The sequence below is a fragment of the Nuphar pumila genome, chromosome 16 (assembly GCF_984573655.1).
Source record: "Nuphar pumila chromosome 16, dmNupPumi1.hap1.1, whole genome shotgun sequence".
NCBI classification, from domain to species: Eukaryota; Viridiplantae; Streptophyta; class Magnoliopsida; order Nymphaeales; family Nymphaeaceae; genus Nuphar; species Nuphar pumila.
In genome coordinates, this window is record NC_143264.1 from 24,010,527 (window position 1) to 24,026,267 (window position 15,741).

Sequence of the window (15,741 nt, forward strand, 5' to 3'; positions counted from 1 at the left end):
CGGCACCAAAATACCCCTAGTTGATCTTCTTATTTCGGATGATCAAAATGACGAAAATACCCTTATAAAGCTCCCAACGAGGTAGGGGCTGCTTTTTACCTCGGGTTCAGTTTGCATATATCCGACCCATTAGTTATCACTTATCCCAGATCCAGTGAGTCCCTTATAGACCCGGGCAGTTAAAACTATAGAGCCCGACTGACTCTAACTCTAATTCTAACTCATGGATGTATTAAATTGGAGTCAAGCTTCATCGGTTCCGTTCGGGTGAAAGCAGAAAGGCAAGTGGGATTGGGGATCGTCGTCATTAACTCTAAAGATCAGACTAGTTACGTAATTCTGTCTCCAGAATCATACTTTCTGACAATGGGGCGCTAACGTACGCGAGCCGCGTTCTCGAGGGAGACGTGCCACGTCAGTAGCACCGAAGTGATGGTGGGCTCCAGATGGCGACCGGTTTAGCCGGTCACCAAGGCCGACGGTCGTCACCTCCAAGGAGATTTAATTCAAGCGGTGGAGACTCTTATTAGAAAAATTCCAGGCTAAAAGAAAAGAAAAAGGGAAAAACTTCGGCCACCATAGTCCACCCATGGCGTCGCTGGAGTGAGAACTCGTCCTTCCGAGAGAAACCCTAACCCTAATTCCGGGTTTATCTTACTCTCTCTCTCTCTCTCTCTTTTGGGGCCATAGATTTGGATGAGTAGGAGGTGAGGGTCAGTGAGGTGGGGCTTCTTCAGGGCATGGGAACCTCTTCCGGCGCGAGCTTCCAGCATCAGATGCCGCCCCTCCGGCAGCCCAGCGGCCTGCATACTTCGCTCTCACTCGCCTCCTCCGACGCCGGCTCCGCTGATCTGCCGGAGCCGGCCACCAACTCGGATCCCGGCCAGGATTCTCCGACGGAGTGCGCAAGCTCTCGGGAGACGTGGTCTGCGCACAACAGCAGAGGCGGGCCTGCCGCTGCCGCCGCCGGCGGCGTGGAGCTCTCCTCTCGTGGGAAGTGGGTGTCCGAGAAGAAGGAGAAGGAGGGTGGCGAGGAGGAGAGTGACTACCGCGCTGCAGACCACGCGGTCGTCCGGCGGGTGGCGAACTCCGACCGGATTTGGCTCCGGGACGTTGCCCGGGAGCGGGTGGAGGTGGTGGCGGAGCGGATGCAGACAATGCCGGAGGAGCTACTCGAGGGGCTTAAGGGCGAGCTCCGGTCGATCCTCGAGGGCACCGGCGGGCCGCAGCACCGGGAGGAGTTCCTCCTCCTGCAGAAGCTCGTCCAGGGCCGGGCAGACCTCACAGCAAAGTCGCTTGTTCGGGCGCACCGAGCACAATTGGAGATCCTGGTCGCGATCAACACGGGGATCCAGGCGTTTCTCCACCCCAACATCTGCCTTTCGCAATCGTTCCTGATTGAGATATTCACCTACAAGCGGTGCCGCAACATTGCCTGCCAGAACACGCTCCCAGGCGACGACTGCGCCTGCGAGATCTGCACAACCAAGAACGGCTTCTGCAATGTCTGTATGTGTGTGATCTGTAGCAAGTTCGATTTCGAAGTGAACACTTGCCGGTGGATTGGGTGCGATTCGTGCTCGCATTGGACTCATACCGATTGCGCCATCCGCGTGGGTCATATCAGCATGGGCCCATGCCAGAACGGTGGGGCGGGGTCCTCGGAGATATTGTTCAGGTGCCAAGCTTGTAACAGGACTTCGGAGTTGTTCGGGTGGGTAAAGGATGTCTTCCAGCATTGTGCACCGCAGTGGGATCGGGCTGCACTGATGAGGGAGCTTGATGCTGTGAGTCGGATCTTCAGGGGGAGCGAAGACCCAAAGGGGCGGAAGCTGTTCTGGAAATGTGAGGATCTTCTGGACAAGTTGAAGAATGGGGTTGCAGAGTCTGCTGTATGCAAAGTGTTGTTTCTCTTCTTTGAAGGTAATACTTGTCTCGATTTCAGTTTTTCCTTAAATGTTTTCCCTAGCTTTTATCTGAAATGGTTTTGGATTTTACTACATTACTTGGACGGTGCTGCTAGTTATATCAAAACCAATTCTGCAAATGTGAAATAGGCAAAAAGGAAATAGTGAGAAGATAAAAAAATGTGGAGTTTTTATGTGTTCTTTACTTCATGTTGATTTGTTGAAATGCAGCTGCTTAGTGTCAGTATGATACCCATGTCATCGTCAACGGGGACTTAGCAGTATCCCTTGAAAAAATTCTGCCCATGTGTTTATTGTTACCCATGATGATGGATCTTTTATAGTTTCTCTGTTTGTTGAAAGATCTTTATTGTTTTCTGTGTTTTCCATTATCACAAACTTCTTTAACATGATTGTAGTTTGATGTGTGAATTATAATTTCCCATTTAAATGACAGGATTTTGAGCTTGGTTTGTGGGTTTAAGATTTAAATGAGATGGACATTTTGATTGAATTTGGGAAAAGAAAAAGAATGAACTTTGGTTGCTAATTACTTGGCCAATTATGCTGCTATGGTCTTGACATTTTAAATGTCAGTGTCTAGTTGAAGGATGCCTGGAACTCAGGATCAATGCGTGTACGAAGCAAAAACTATCACAGTTTTACAAATGAGGGGAATGTCCCTGGAAAAAGTGGTCGAATGGATTGAATAGGAAAAAAATGTTATTTGAAATATGTAAACTGGGCAACAGTTATTTCAAGTTTCAACCATGGGTTACCTTAATTAAAGATGAGCCCATAGTGATGCAGCCATTTGAATTCGTGGCTTGAGAGAAAGTCTGTCAACTTGTCAACATAGGTTTGCTACAAGTCCAAGAATCTGCCGTTGCTTACCTAATAAGGATTGAGAAGTTGCTGCAAAGAGGGAGGTGAAGGGCGTCTCCTAATCTCTTGTTTAAGCATGAAGTTGTTTAAACTCTTTAGATGCAATTATTGAAGGTTCGGAAAAGAAGAAATCCCTCTTCTTTATTCTTCCCCAAATGATTCATTTTTTATTTCTACCCGAGTCATTTCTTTTCCTAGAATTTTTTAAGCCTTCCATTAAAATTATTTAGCAGGATTTTAGGTCTAAAAAAATTTGAGTGCAAGCTGTAAAGTGCCAGTTTTCTAGTTTCATTTCTTCCCCTGTTTAAGAGGTAATATTGAGTTGGGTAGGTTGTGAGATTTTTTAAAATTGTGAACAAGTTAATCCACCTTTGGAAAGTCAAGGGACTTGCCTTTCAGGAAATTTATTTGAAGGATTCATAGGAAAGGGATTCTCCTTTATGTACTTGATATAGAATTATTAATGTGAAAGATTATGAAAAATACACATTTACAGGTGTTCTATCAAAATGCAAGCTTCTTATGGTATTTTTTTTCTTTTTGGAAAACAAATGTGTAGCAATACATAAATTCCTCATGCTATGACATGGTGATTTGTCAAATTGTTGTCAGTTTGTGGTGTCTCTCTGCATGAGCACGTGTGTGTTATTTTTTGTTTTTGCTCGTGTGGTGTGTGGCATATGGCATAAATGACTCGAAAATGATGGTTTAAGTGTTTTGATGATGAGAAATGTCTGCATCTAACAAACATGAGTCAATGGAGTCTTGTTTGGACCAAAACCAAGTCAAAAGAAGAGACACACACGTGTGCGCGTGCATGCACACACACAGATGTTCTTGATTTCTTTGGAAAACAGTATTTTGGCTTTAGTACAACAAACATTGTTTGTTGGGCATAGTGTCTATGTAAAGGTATGATATTAGTTAAAATATGGTTATTCTTTTTGTCATGTTACATCTAAGACTGATGTTGAGGGTTTGAAGTGCTTGTGTGACACGCGTGCGCGTGCATGTACACACACACAGAGATGTTCTTGATTTCTTTGGAAAACAGTGTTTTGGCTTTAGTACAACAAACATTGTTTGGTGGGCATAGTGACTATTTAAAGGTATAATGTTAGTTAAAATCTGGTTATTATTTTTGTCATGTTACATCTAATTCTGATGTTGAAGGTTTGAAATGCTTGTGTGACACACACGCGTGCATGTGCATGTACACTCACACAGATGATTTTGATTTCTTTGGAAAACAGTGTTTTTGCGTTAGTACAACAAACATTGTTTGTTGGGCATAGTGACTATGTAAAGGTATAATGTCAGTTAAAATCTGGTTTTTCTTTTTGTCATATTACATCTAAGACTGATGTTGAAGGTTTGAAGTGCTAATGTGTATGTGTGCCTATGTCACAGGGCATTTCACTTAGTATGCATATCCCTTATCAACACAACGTGACATGGGGACGCTAGTGCACTTCATGGACACGGTCAAACCAGTGTGGGACACAATCAACATTGTGTCATTAGCTTTGTCTATTTCCTTTTATGAGCTTGTTTACTTGTGGATGTAGTGGTTTTGATATAAGAGTGCTTTTTTTTTTGGTGATTAAATTTTGATGTCTTGTGGTGGACCATTGATACTTGAAGCTCTCAAAAGCGTGCTTACACAACAGAATTGGATGATCCATGATATGTTTTAGACTAAATAAACCTTGGGGATCATATGTATAAGGCATAATCCACAAAACATTATGAAAATATGAAAAAATAAGTTATTTTTACTAGATTATGCTTTAGCTGATTGTACCAATATTGTCCCATAAAAACTGCTATGCTATCTAGTAAAAAGCCACGATTGCAGTTATTATTTGGTCCATCATGACCTTTTTAGATGCCACTTATCATAGTTTGTTTGCCAAGGAAACATGCTTTGAGTCTCTTTCTTTTGAATGTAAAACTTCTTTGTTTTTTATTGTGACAGTTTGGTGCATATAAGACATTGTTTTTAAGAATCTTTTGAAAGCCTTCTAAACATCAATTGTTCTTAATTTAATACATGTTTGTAACTAAAAAAATAGAGGTCGTGTCTTATGGTCAGATTCTCAAAACATCCAATGGTAGCATTAAAATGTTAATGGGGCTACTAGATGGTATGGTACTATAGAAGGACCAAAGCCTATAACCAATGGTATTTGTCATAGATTTTATCCACTTAATGAGATTTCTTGAATGTATTTTTCTTTTCTACCATGAAACATGTTTTGGAACAAGTTGTTTCAGCACAAAAACTCAATTCTTTTATTGTAAAGTTTTAGATGCATTGTGGGCTGTTAACATTTTGGGTTATTAAAAAACATGTGAAATATCAAATATCATAATATAGTAAATATCAAAAAACATGGTAAGGGAAGTGTTTCAATGCACACCCATTTGTGCATAGTAGTATCATGCACAAGTGATTCTGGGACAGATATGCAAAGAAAGAAGAGCCTTCAAACACAAACAAAAGTCCACCAAAGAATCCAAAGTGGACAAGCACAAAGGGCCATTGAGAGCACACTCACAAATGCCACTAAGGGCACACACCAAAAGAAGCCCCACAATAAAAAAATATATATTTTATTAATGAACAAGTATGCAAGAAGCATGCTTAGAATGGGGGAGGATCCCCTATTTATATACACAAGAGAGAGTGAGACCCTCTAGCGGTTGGACCAAACTAGCCAGCCATTAGACTAGGTCTAATGGCTAGATTAACTCTCTCTGCTAATTAGACTAGCTCTAATGTCTAGTCAAGGTCAACATAGGTTGATGAAAAATACAACAAATAAATAAAAGAAAAACAATACAACAAATAACAAAATAAAGAAAATATATACCAATGGGATACATATTTTAACACTCTAACTTGAACTTAGTCGATCTTTGTCTGCCTGTCCTTCGGTACGGGCAAAACATGGAAGGCATGGTCGATCTCTTCCACCCAGCTCTCAACGGTTTCAGGGTCGGCCTTCATAGAGAAAGTTGGTGGACACCGTACCGGCGTTAGGAGTCACAACTGATGCGGGCTGCACACATGATGCAGGTTGAGTAGTCTGTGCCTGGATGTGCGTAGTCACCTTCTCGGCCAAACTCTTGAGGGCATTTGTCAGAAAATCCCTTTGTTCCTGCCAGTTCTCAGCAGCGTTCGTGCAATTACGAGTATACATCTAAAAAATATCAGTAATGTGAAGACTGCTTTTGTAGTGCGAGTTTATGATTTTTATGGTGGTGGTTCTGACTAGCTTTGATATCAACTCTATAACGACCTTAAATTAACCCTCGAAAAATACATAATTTTTTTTAAACATTGCGTAAAACATCCTAGGGATTTGGGGTACATTATAGATTTAATATATACAACCCCAACAAGCATTCCGACATAGAATAAAAATTTAATCCATGAACTGAAATCGAATTGACCTAATCAAATAGTCTCAATGAAGGTTCACACAGTTTCAAAACAAAAAACAGAACATCTCATATACGTCAGAACCCGAACCACCAATTCATAACCCTTGTACCCTGTAGCCAATTGGTCTCTCTGTCACGGTACCTCAGTACCTGGAAAAGATTTTTAAAAACCGGGTAAGAACCGAAGTTCTCATACGAGACCTCAAAATTCAACTATAAAGAATTTATCATAAATCAAATCAAACACAAGTTTAAGAGGGCTCAACAAACAACACATATTCGGAACAACTTATTATGTTCATGCAAACAACCAATAAATTTCATGCTAAATAAAACATCTAAAGATGCATGAAACAATGCAACATGCATGAATAACTTTTAAGTTCAATTCTCAGAATTGCTTTTGCATGCATGCCCCTATTTAATGCACACAAATTTTAATTTTCATTTTCTTAACAACTTGCCGATACTAAAAACTTGACAAAGTTTTTGTTTCTAAGGTTTAAGACAATTCTTAGTGATAGCTTAACACACAATTTTATTTTATTTACTGGGTCCTATACATGTTCTTCGATCGACGTCAGGAATCATCACCATCGATCAAAACAATAGGAATCATCACCTTGGGGACAACAAATGCAAACGGCGTTTAGTATTCTCACAGTCCTCCATGACCACCATCCAAGGTTCCCACCTTTCAAAAGGACACCAAGAAAAAAAAGTTATTACACTATTTGGTCTCTTTTACTGAATTAAATTTAGAGTCATGCAAATCATCATGCATTAACATATTTGTGCCATTGCCCTGTCACATCAACAATGCAATTATTTCAAAAAAACCAATTTTCAACAAATTGTTTTGCAATGCAATTTACAATTTAGCATTTCATAAGCAACCAATACTCATGTCCTTCAAAGGCCCAACAATGGTTCATACATTACCATAATAAGGTAACATTGAAAAAATTTTAGTGAACATGAAGCACATATAGATATTCAAATTTTCATGTTCACAATACAACTCATGGTACAATAAAAAAAATTTGGTGGATGCTTATTGAACCATGTATAATGGTTTTGAATATTGACCTACACGCAGAAAAAATATATGCTTGTATTAAACCCAACTAGAAATTCAAATTTTCAAAATTGGTTATGCAAAAGACAGTTTTTTATTTTAAACCCAAACACAAATTTAAAAGTTTATAAATCTACTGTGTTCTCGGTTTAAGAATGTAGATATATATATACTTGATGCTTACCCTGTCTAAGAATGCAAACATATATATATATATATATATATATATATATATATATATTGATGCATACCCTGTTTAAGAATGTAGATCTATCATTCAAAAGTATGGAGAAATTTATGGAGATGTAAATCATAGGATAAAGGTTGGGTGGATGAAATGGAAAAGTGCAACTGGAGTGTTGTGCGATCGTAGAATGCCATTGCGGTTGAAGGAAAAGTTTTATAGGACGACTATTAGGCCCGCTTTACTATATGGTACGGAATGTTGGGCTGCCAAGAGACATCATATTCAAAAAAATGAGTGTAGCTGAGATGCGTATGCTTAGATGGATGTGTGGAAATACAATAAAAGATAAGATTTAGAACGAGGAGATACGTAAGAAGGTAGGCGTTGCACCCATTGAAAATAAGATGAGAGAGAATCGTTTACGGTGGTTTGGACATATTCGGCGAAGGCCTAATGATGCTCCAGTTAGAAGGATGGAGAAATGGAAAAATATATTAGTTAAAAGAGGTCGGGGTAGGTCTAGGAAGACTTGGATGGAGATGATAGGAAAGGATATGAATGCTTTGAACCTCACTGAGGACATGGCATTGGATAGAAATGATTGGAGGAGAAGGATTCATGTGGAAGACCCAGAATGATTTTCTTTGTTGGTTCATATCGCCGACACCAATTGTTTTGGGATGAAGGCATAGTTGTTGTTGTTCTTGATGCATAGAAGGTCCGGAACGTCCCAGACGTCACAAACCCAACAACAGCACGAAGAATGCTCCGGGTCCCAGACCAGACCCGAGACCCGGGTCCACCTGCAACCTTTAAAAGGCCCAGTCTAGGGTTGCGTGCGGACAAAGAAGATTGGATCATTGCAGTTTTTGTTTTTTTGGAGTTTTCTGATTACCTTTCCAGCATTCCCTTTTTCAGCATTTTTCGATTTATCGTTTTCGTATCCACTTGTTTCTTTTTCTGAATTCATTTTATTGTTAGATTGACTGTTATTGCAAAATAAATATCAACCATTGCGCATTCACGGTGGTCTTCATTATCAACCTCACATGACTGAAACAACCGTGAACACCTTTCTTTAGCACCCGTGTGCGTTGTTGCAAGCCACCCACGTTGCGTCGCGTGCACCACGATACCCCCACTGCATCAAAATGGTATCAGAGCCCGACCCCTCTTCCTTGGTCAACGGCATGTCGCGAGAAGCGAGGGACGATCCTACGAGCAGGAAGGTGTGAGAGGAGACCGGAAACGAAGATTCGATGATGCGGATGATGGACATGTTGATAACGATTCAGGAAGATCTCCTACGTCTAGACAAGGAGGTAGCCGGTCTGTCGAAACGCGCGGATGGGATTGAGGCACGGATGGTCGTTCTTGAATCACCGGTGGATGCGCACACAATGCAAATGAACCAGTTAGTCGAGCGTGTGCGGATCCCGCAGCCCCCGGTCCAGCCCAGTTGACGTTCCAGTGTGCGGCGCGACGAGAGGGCGTTGAGGAGGCCCTGCACAGGGATGCGGGTCGTGGCAACCTCTCGCAACGAGTACCCTTTTTTTCACCCAGCATGCTCGTAGCTATCGATTCCGGAGTGGGGGTCGTCCAGTCGAACCTAGTGTTCGCTGACGGACCCTCCAGCTATGGAGTGAATGCACAGGCCAGACCTCGAGCCATGACTCCAGGTCCGTAGGCCAGACCTGGTCTGCCGGGTCCGAGCGTGGCCCAGGGTCAGGGTGTTGGCATCGCAGCGTCGGCCAGGCTAGGGGCTGATAAGGTCCAATTTCCCTAGACCGCGCGTGGGAGTGCTGCTGCAGCCCACCAGCGCACAGGGGGTCACAGACCCTTGTGGATGGGTTCGAACTCGAGAGGGTCTGACCCAGAACTAGGTGTAGCGGGGCCCAGACCCGGGTCCTGGGGATCGCCCCTTGGGTCCTCGAGATCGGGTCCTAGCCTTGAACCCTTTCGTCCAACATACCCAGATGGGCTCAGTTCGGGGTTTGTCCCGGATCTGGCCCAACCCAACCGTTTCGACCCTAGCATGAGATCTGAGACCAACCTAGGCCTGCATCGGACCCGGATGGAGCTTCCGTTTTACTTTGAGCCGGGTCAAAACCAGACCCATAATCATATGGATTGTGGATCGAGTTCAAACCAAGCCTTTTACCCTCTCAACTTGATCCCAGATCCAACCTATCCAAATCTGGGTCCGACGATTACTTTAGGGTCACACTCAATCCAAAACCAATAGGGTTCAAATTCAAATTACAATCAACACCAAATCCAAAACCCCTACCCAAACTCAAATACAACTCAAATCCGAACCCATTATTCTACCCAAATCCAGACCCCTATTCCAATCCAAAATCCAACCACTATACCCTATCCACATCCAACCCCAAACTATTATCTGAACCCAAACACTAACTCAAACCAAACCTATCATCCAAATCCAAACCCTAACTCTATTACATACCCAGTCTATCCCCCTTTGTTGGGACCACCTCCCCCACCAGATCCTCAGCAGCGATTTCAACCAGTTCCTTTTCCTACTCGGAACCGACTGAGACCGCCTCCAACAACAACAATATTGGTACAACGTGATCTGGTGCGCCCAGAGCGCCAGCCATAGGGTGATAGAGATCGACGCCCTCAACAGGTCATGAGGCACATGCTGGTGATAATAGACAACAAAGAGTTTTATGAACAGCAGAAACCACTGACTCTGCAGGATGTCGAGACCTTAATAATCATTTTGAAGAAGGCTTTGTGGCATCTCCTGTGGGTGGTTCCTATAAAGAACTCTACGGGACATAAATCTACTGCGAATCTTTCCCGTCACAAGCGACTTTCGATTGAATTTATTGACCAAAGAGTTAGTATTGTGACATCTGAGCTTTTGGCACAGTTGCAAGATTGGAATAGCAAGCGGTAGTTTATATCACCTGATGACTTTCATGCTCACGAAGCAATCAACGAAAATTTATTTCCTCATGTTGTAAGTGAAAACACGAGAGCCAACAACATATTAAAGCAATCTCCTTTTCTGGTGCCATTTACGAGCAGAGTCAGAATTTACACTTCACAGTTGGGAGCTATACGACAATCAAATGGAGCTCATGCTGTTTTCACTAGACACCGATTTAGAATAAGACGTGATCGAATTGTTGAAGATGCATTTAGTCAGTTGAGCCTGTTGTCTGAAAAGGATCTTAAGGGAATGATCCGGGTGACGTTTGTCAATGAATTGGGAGTCAATGAGGCTGGCATAGTTGGAGGAGGGGTTTGTAAGGATTTTATGGAAAACATAACCAGAGCTGCTCTTGATGTGCAATATGGCTTATTTAAGGAAACCTCTCATCACATGTTATATCCAAACCCTGCCTCAGGAATGATACATGAACAACACCTCCAGTACTTACGGTTTCTTGGAACTGTCCTTGGAAAGGCAATGTTCGAGGGTATTCTTGTCAAAATACCGTTTGTGACTTTCTTCTTGAGCAAGTTGAAGCAGAAGCATAACTACCTCAATGACTTGCCTTCTTTGGACCCAGAATGGTACCAACACTTCCTTTTCTTGAAGCATTATAAAGGCGACATTTTTGAGTTAGGGCTGTATTTTGTAGTCGTAAATAATAAGTACGGTAAGCAAACTGAAGATGAGCTCCTTCTAGGTGGACAAGATTTACAACAGCTCATACAGCCATATTGGATAGAGATATTCAAGGATCATGAACTCCAGCTCCTTATTTCAGGATCACTTGATGGTATGGATGTTGATGACTTATGCTCAACTGCACATTATGCTGGTGGATATCATGAGGAGCATCCTGACATTGAGATGCTTCGGGAAGGCCTAAGGGGCTTCTCACCATAGCACCAAAAGAAAATTTTGAAGTTTGTTACTTGATGCTCTCGTGGGCCCCTTCCTGGATTCAAGTATTTGGAACCAAGATCTTATATACAAAGGGCCGCTACTGAAGGTGTGTTTGATCTATATGCATACTTGTGGTGACAATAAGTCGTCAGAGCCGACTTTTTCCCAACCAGGGGAGAATGATGCAGAGCAGGTCCAGAACGTCCCAGACGTCACAGACCCAACAACATGAAGAATGCTCTGGGTCCCAAACCGGACCCGAGACCTGGGTCCACCTACAACCTTTAAAAGGCCTAGTCTAGGGTTGCGTGCGGACAGAGAAGATTGGATCACCAAAGCTTTTGGTTAATCGGAGTTTTCTGATTACCTTCCCAGCATTCCCTTTTTCATCATTTTTCGATTTATCGTTTTCGTATCCACTTGTTTCTTTTTCTGAATTCATTTCATTGTTAGATTGACTGTTATTGCAAAATAAATATCAACCACTGTGCATTCATGGTGGTCTTCATTATCAACCTCAGCATATCACACGACTGAAACAGCCGTGAATCCCTTTCTTCAGCACCCGTGTGCGTTGTTGCAAGCCACCCACGTTGCGTCGCGTGCACCACGATACCCCCACTGCATCATATATATATATATATATATATATATATATATATATATATATATATATATATATAACCCTACTGCGAATTCTGTTCAAGAACATTAAAACGCAGGCCTATATATATGTATACTTGCTGCATATCCTGTTCAGGAACCGAAAAGTGCAGACATATATATCTGCCTATATAAACGCAGATTTGAGTTTTCTTAACCCCATGCGATTTGACCCATGCTAAACTCCTTGTTCTATCAGAAAAGGAGAAAAACCCGTACATTTTGGTGCAGATTCGCGAAATGAGAAAGAAAAGAAGGAAGAAGCAGAGGTCGTTGAAGGAGAACACGGGTTGTTTTACCTCTCTTTTTCTCTCTCTCTACTCGGTTCAGCCTCTCCTTTCTTTTTCTTTTTTTGTTGTTCAGCCCTCTCCCTCTCTCTCAAAATCTGATTTTGAAAGAGAAGTGCTGATATGGTTTATTCATAACACAATAGGGATTCCCATAGGGGGCATCCCCTATGTTTCTGGGAATAGAAGGTATTCTATTTCCTCAAGGAAATAAAAACCTTCTTCTAACCAAACTCTCAATATGCAACTAATATATATATATATATAATTTTATTATTTTTATTTTAGTTAAAATTTCATTTTTTAAAACTTATTTATCTACACTCTGGATCATGGATCTCGGCGATGGATCCAAAATTCATATATTTTGTCCCAAGTTCCAACTCAATGTCAACCACTATATACATATATTGTATACATTTTATATTAATCTAAACAACGAAAATATATTTATTTAATACAAAATATATTTATTAAATAAAAAAATTAGGCACAATTGTACGAGATATTACACCTCCTATTCTGTGCACTACCTGTTAACCTATGTCACATGGATATGGACGCTGGTGTGTGATATTATGCAGATACACTTAGTAGGATACAATAATTTTCAAAAATTAGGGGGGGCCGCACTACCTGTTAACCTATGTCACATGGATAAGGATGCGGGTGTGGGATACAATGCAGTACACTTAGTATGATACGATAATTTTCAAAAATTAGAACACAGGGACACAGCCTTATACACACATAGATGTATGTGTGTGTGTGTGTCTGTGTGTGATGTGTAAAACAACAATTTGAAATCACTACAATTAGCAACATCAAATAATGAAACTAATTTGAAACTGAAACATAATGTAATTGATGACAAATTTTAAAAGAAAAATAACTAAACTGAATATGAAATAAGTAAATAAGATCATACAAGAAAATAGATCAAGTTAATGACACGTTGTTGACTGTGTGTGAAACTGGTTTGACTATGTTGATGAAGTGTCGCATCATGTCCGTGAAGTGTCGTTTCATGTGAGTACGGGATATGCATGCTAAGTGAAGTCTGTGTGACAGCTGTTAACCTTAGTAGCTAAGAATATTACACAACTTCTAACAAGCATGTGTATAATTATACAAAAGGTTATACAAATATGACCAAAAAACTAAAACTGCCTTCTTATAGGCTTAACATTCTGAGGATGACAACCTATATACATGTTGCAGTCCTGGAGGAGGGAGTTTTGCATCTAACAGACATCACCACAGCATGTTTGTTATTAAGTAGACCTTGCAAAATGCATGTGGGTCTTTAATTACACAATAACACGTAACTAAGACTTTCTACTAGTTTGTACATAATCATTTTAGGATATCAAATGTTATCCCACACATACATGGAAGAAGAGAAAAGACAAATTAGAGCCAGAGGATGTTAGCAGGCCTGCAGCATCCTTCAAATCAAGCAATTTGAATCTCTTATTTTCTCACCATGACAATTGCTGCAGTCAGGTCTATTATTTTACCATTATCTAAAGAGTTGCCTTAGCATCGAAATCATCTGATCCATAGAATGTCTACTGTTGGTTAAAGACTTCTTTTTGTCCTTTGTGTTTTTTTTTCTTTTAATTTACGTTGATGTTATTGGGATCATATCTCTCCAATTGAATTTGAGATATTATTTTGAGAATGATATATTTTTTGAACAAAAATAATTGTTTTTTTCTTCAGAATCATTGAAGATTTTTTAGACATACACTAAGATCTGAACAGTCCCATCTGTTGTCACTTAGAATGAAATATCACATTTTATTTCTGCAGAGCTAGAGATGGAAGGGGTGAAGAATCCTGAAGCTGAAGAGGCTGGACGGCTAATATCGCCACGGGTGGCTTGCAACCGAATAACAGCAGTAGTGCAGGAGGCAGTGAAGAAAATGGAGATGGTGGCAGAAGAGAAGAAGCGGGCGTACAAAAAGGCTCGAAAGGCATTGGAAGCATGTGACAGGGAACTGGAAGACAAAAGGAGGGAAGTTGCTGAGTTGCAGATGGAGAGGCAGAGGAAGAAGCAGCAAACTGAGGAACTTGAGACCATAATCAGGCTGAAGCAGGCAGAGGCTGACATGTTTCAGATTAAGGCAACTGAGGCTAGGCGTGAAGCCGAGAGGCTGCAACGGATTGTGTTGGCCAAATCTGAGAAGGCAGAGGAAGAGTATGCTAGCAGTTATCTGCAGCAGCGACTTAATGAGGCAGAAGCAGAAAAGCGTTGCCTATTTGAAAAGATCAGACTTCAGGAATCCTCAAGACTGTCAGGTGGTGGTGACTCTTCTCAGATGCTGATGCTCGGTAAGATACAGGATCTGCTTAAGACAGTATACAATGTGCCAGCAAGCAAGGGAGAAGGGCAGAGTGCAGTGTCAGCAGACCATGAAACTGTCGGTTCTTGAAGAGTCTAGGTGAGTTAGATGTAGCTGTATTTTAAGCAGTGGGCAGTTGGTTCTTGTCTGAGTTTGCATGAATCCATGAGCAATTCTTCTTGGTAATTGGAGTAAGAGTGCTTCATGTCTTTGGGTTCAGAAAAATTGTCAAGCTTTAGCATTTGGCTGCTGTGTAATACACGTACAGTTAATAAGCTCTTGTATATTTGCTAGTTTTTACATCAGTTGTCATGTTATGTGATATAGTTTTATATTATTTTAAAGCAGTAGCTGTCATTTTCAAGAATTAATCCTGGAATCGTATGAAAATTTTATTAATGGTGAGGTGCTTTTCAAATAATTAGATTTAAGGACCGTGAAATATCTTCATTATTTCTGGAGCGAACTGTTTGAGTTGGTTCTATTATATACTTATAGTGTGTTGTAATTGTTCTACGTATCTGGTATATTAATTCAATTGGACTTCCTAGAGTTGAGTTTGTTGAAAATTTAGGAGCGGACTTCCTAGGTTTTTTGTTTTGGACAGAGAAAGCTGGGGTTAGGCAGACCCCTACCAGTTATACATCATACGATAGGGATTCAAACTTGCAACATCCCAACACAAGGTGATGTCCACTAACTACGACTGCCAGACAAGCGGAGCCCGCAGTTGATTGCGGACTTCCTAGATTATGCAACACAGATGCGCGGACTGATGTCAGTATCACTTAGTAAAAGCTAGGAACTGGAAAACCCAGCCAATCTCAAAGCCACTTCGGTAGGCCCAATTTTCATCTGTCCACAAATGATTTGTGGGAAAGAAAAATCTTCTAATTTGGATATACCCACTTATCCAGATAAACAAGATCGTGGGAAATTGCATTATGTAGCAAGATGCATTTTCTCCATGTATCCTGTTTATCGGTATAAGTGGGTGTATCCAAACGGGGCATATCCTGTATGTGAAATTTGAGATCATTTTCTTGGTTCTAACTCTCGACGAGC

The 15,741-nt window shown here is 41.2% G+C and overlaps 1 protein-coding gene and 1 pseudogene across 1 annotated transcript; both read left to right on the forward strand.

Annotated features, from left to right (window-relative positions):
• Positions 1-528: 528 nt before the first annotated feature.
• On the forward strand, positions 529-15,043 carry LOC149813097 (OBERON-like protein). Its single transcript, XM_089991365.1, has 2 exons — positions 529-1,923; positions 14,144-15,043. The coding sequence occupies exons 1-2, from the start codon at positions 741-743 to the stop codon at positions 14,764-14,766; spliced, it is 1,806 nt and encodes a 601-aa protein (XP_089847491.1). The 5' UTR covers positions 529-740; the 3' UTR covers positions 14,767-15,043.
• Positions 10,035-11,602, forward strand: LOC149813098 (E3 ubiquitin-protein ligase UPL6 pseudogene; annotated as a pseudogene).
• Positions 15,044-15,741: the final 698 nt, after the last annotated feature.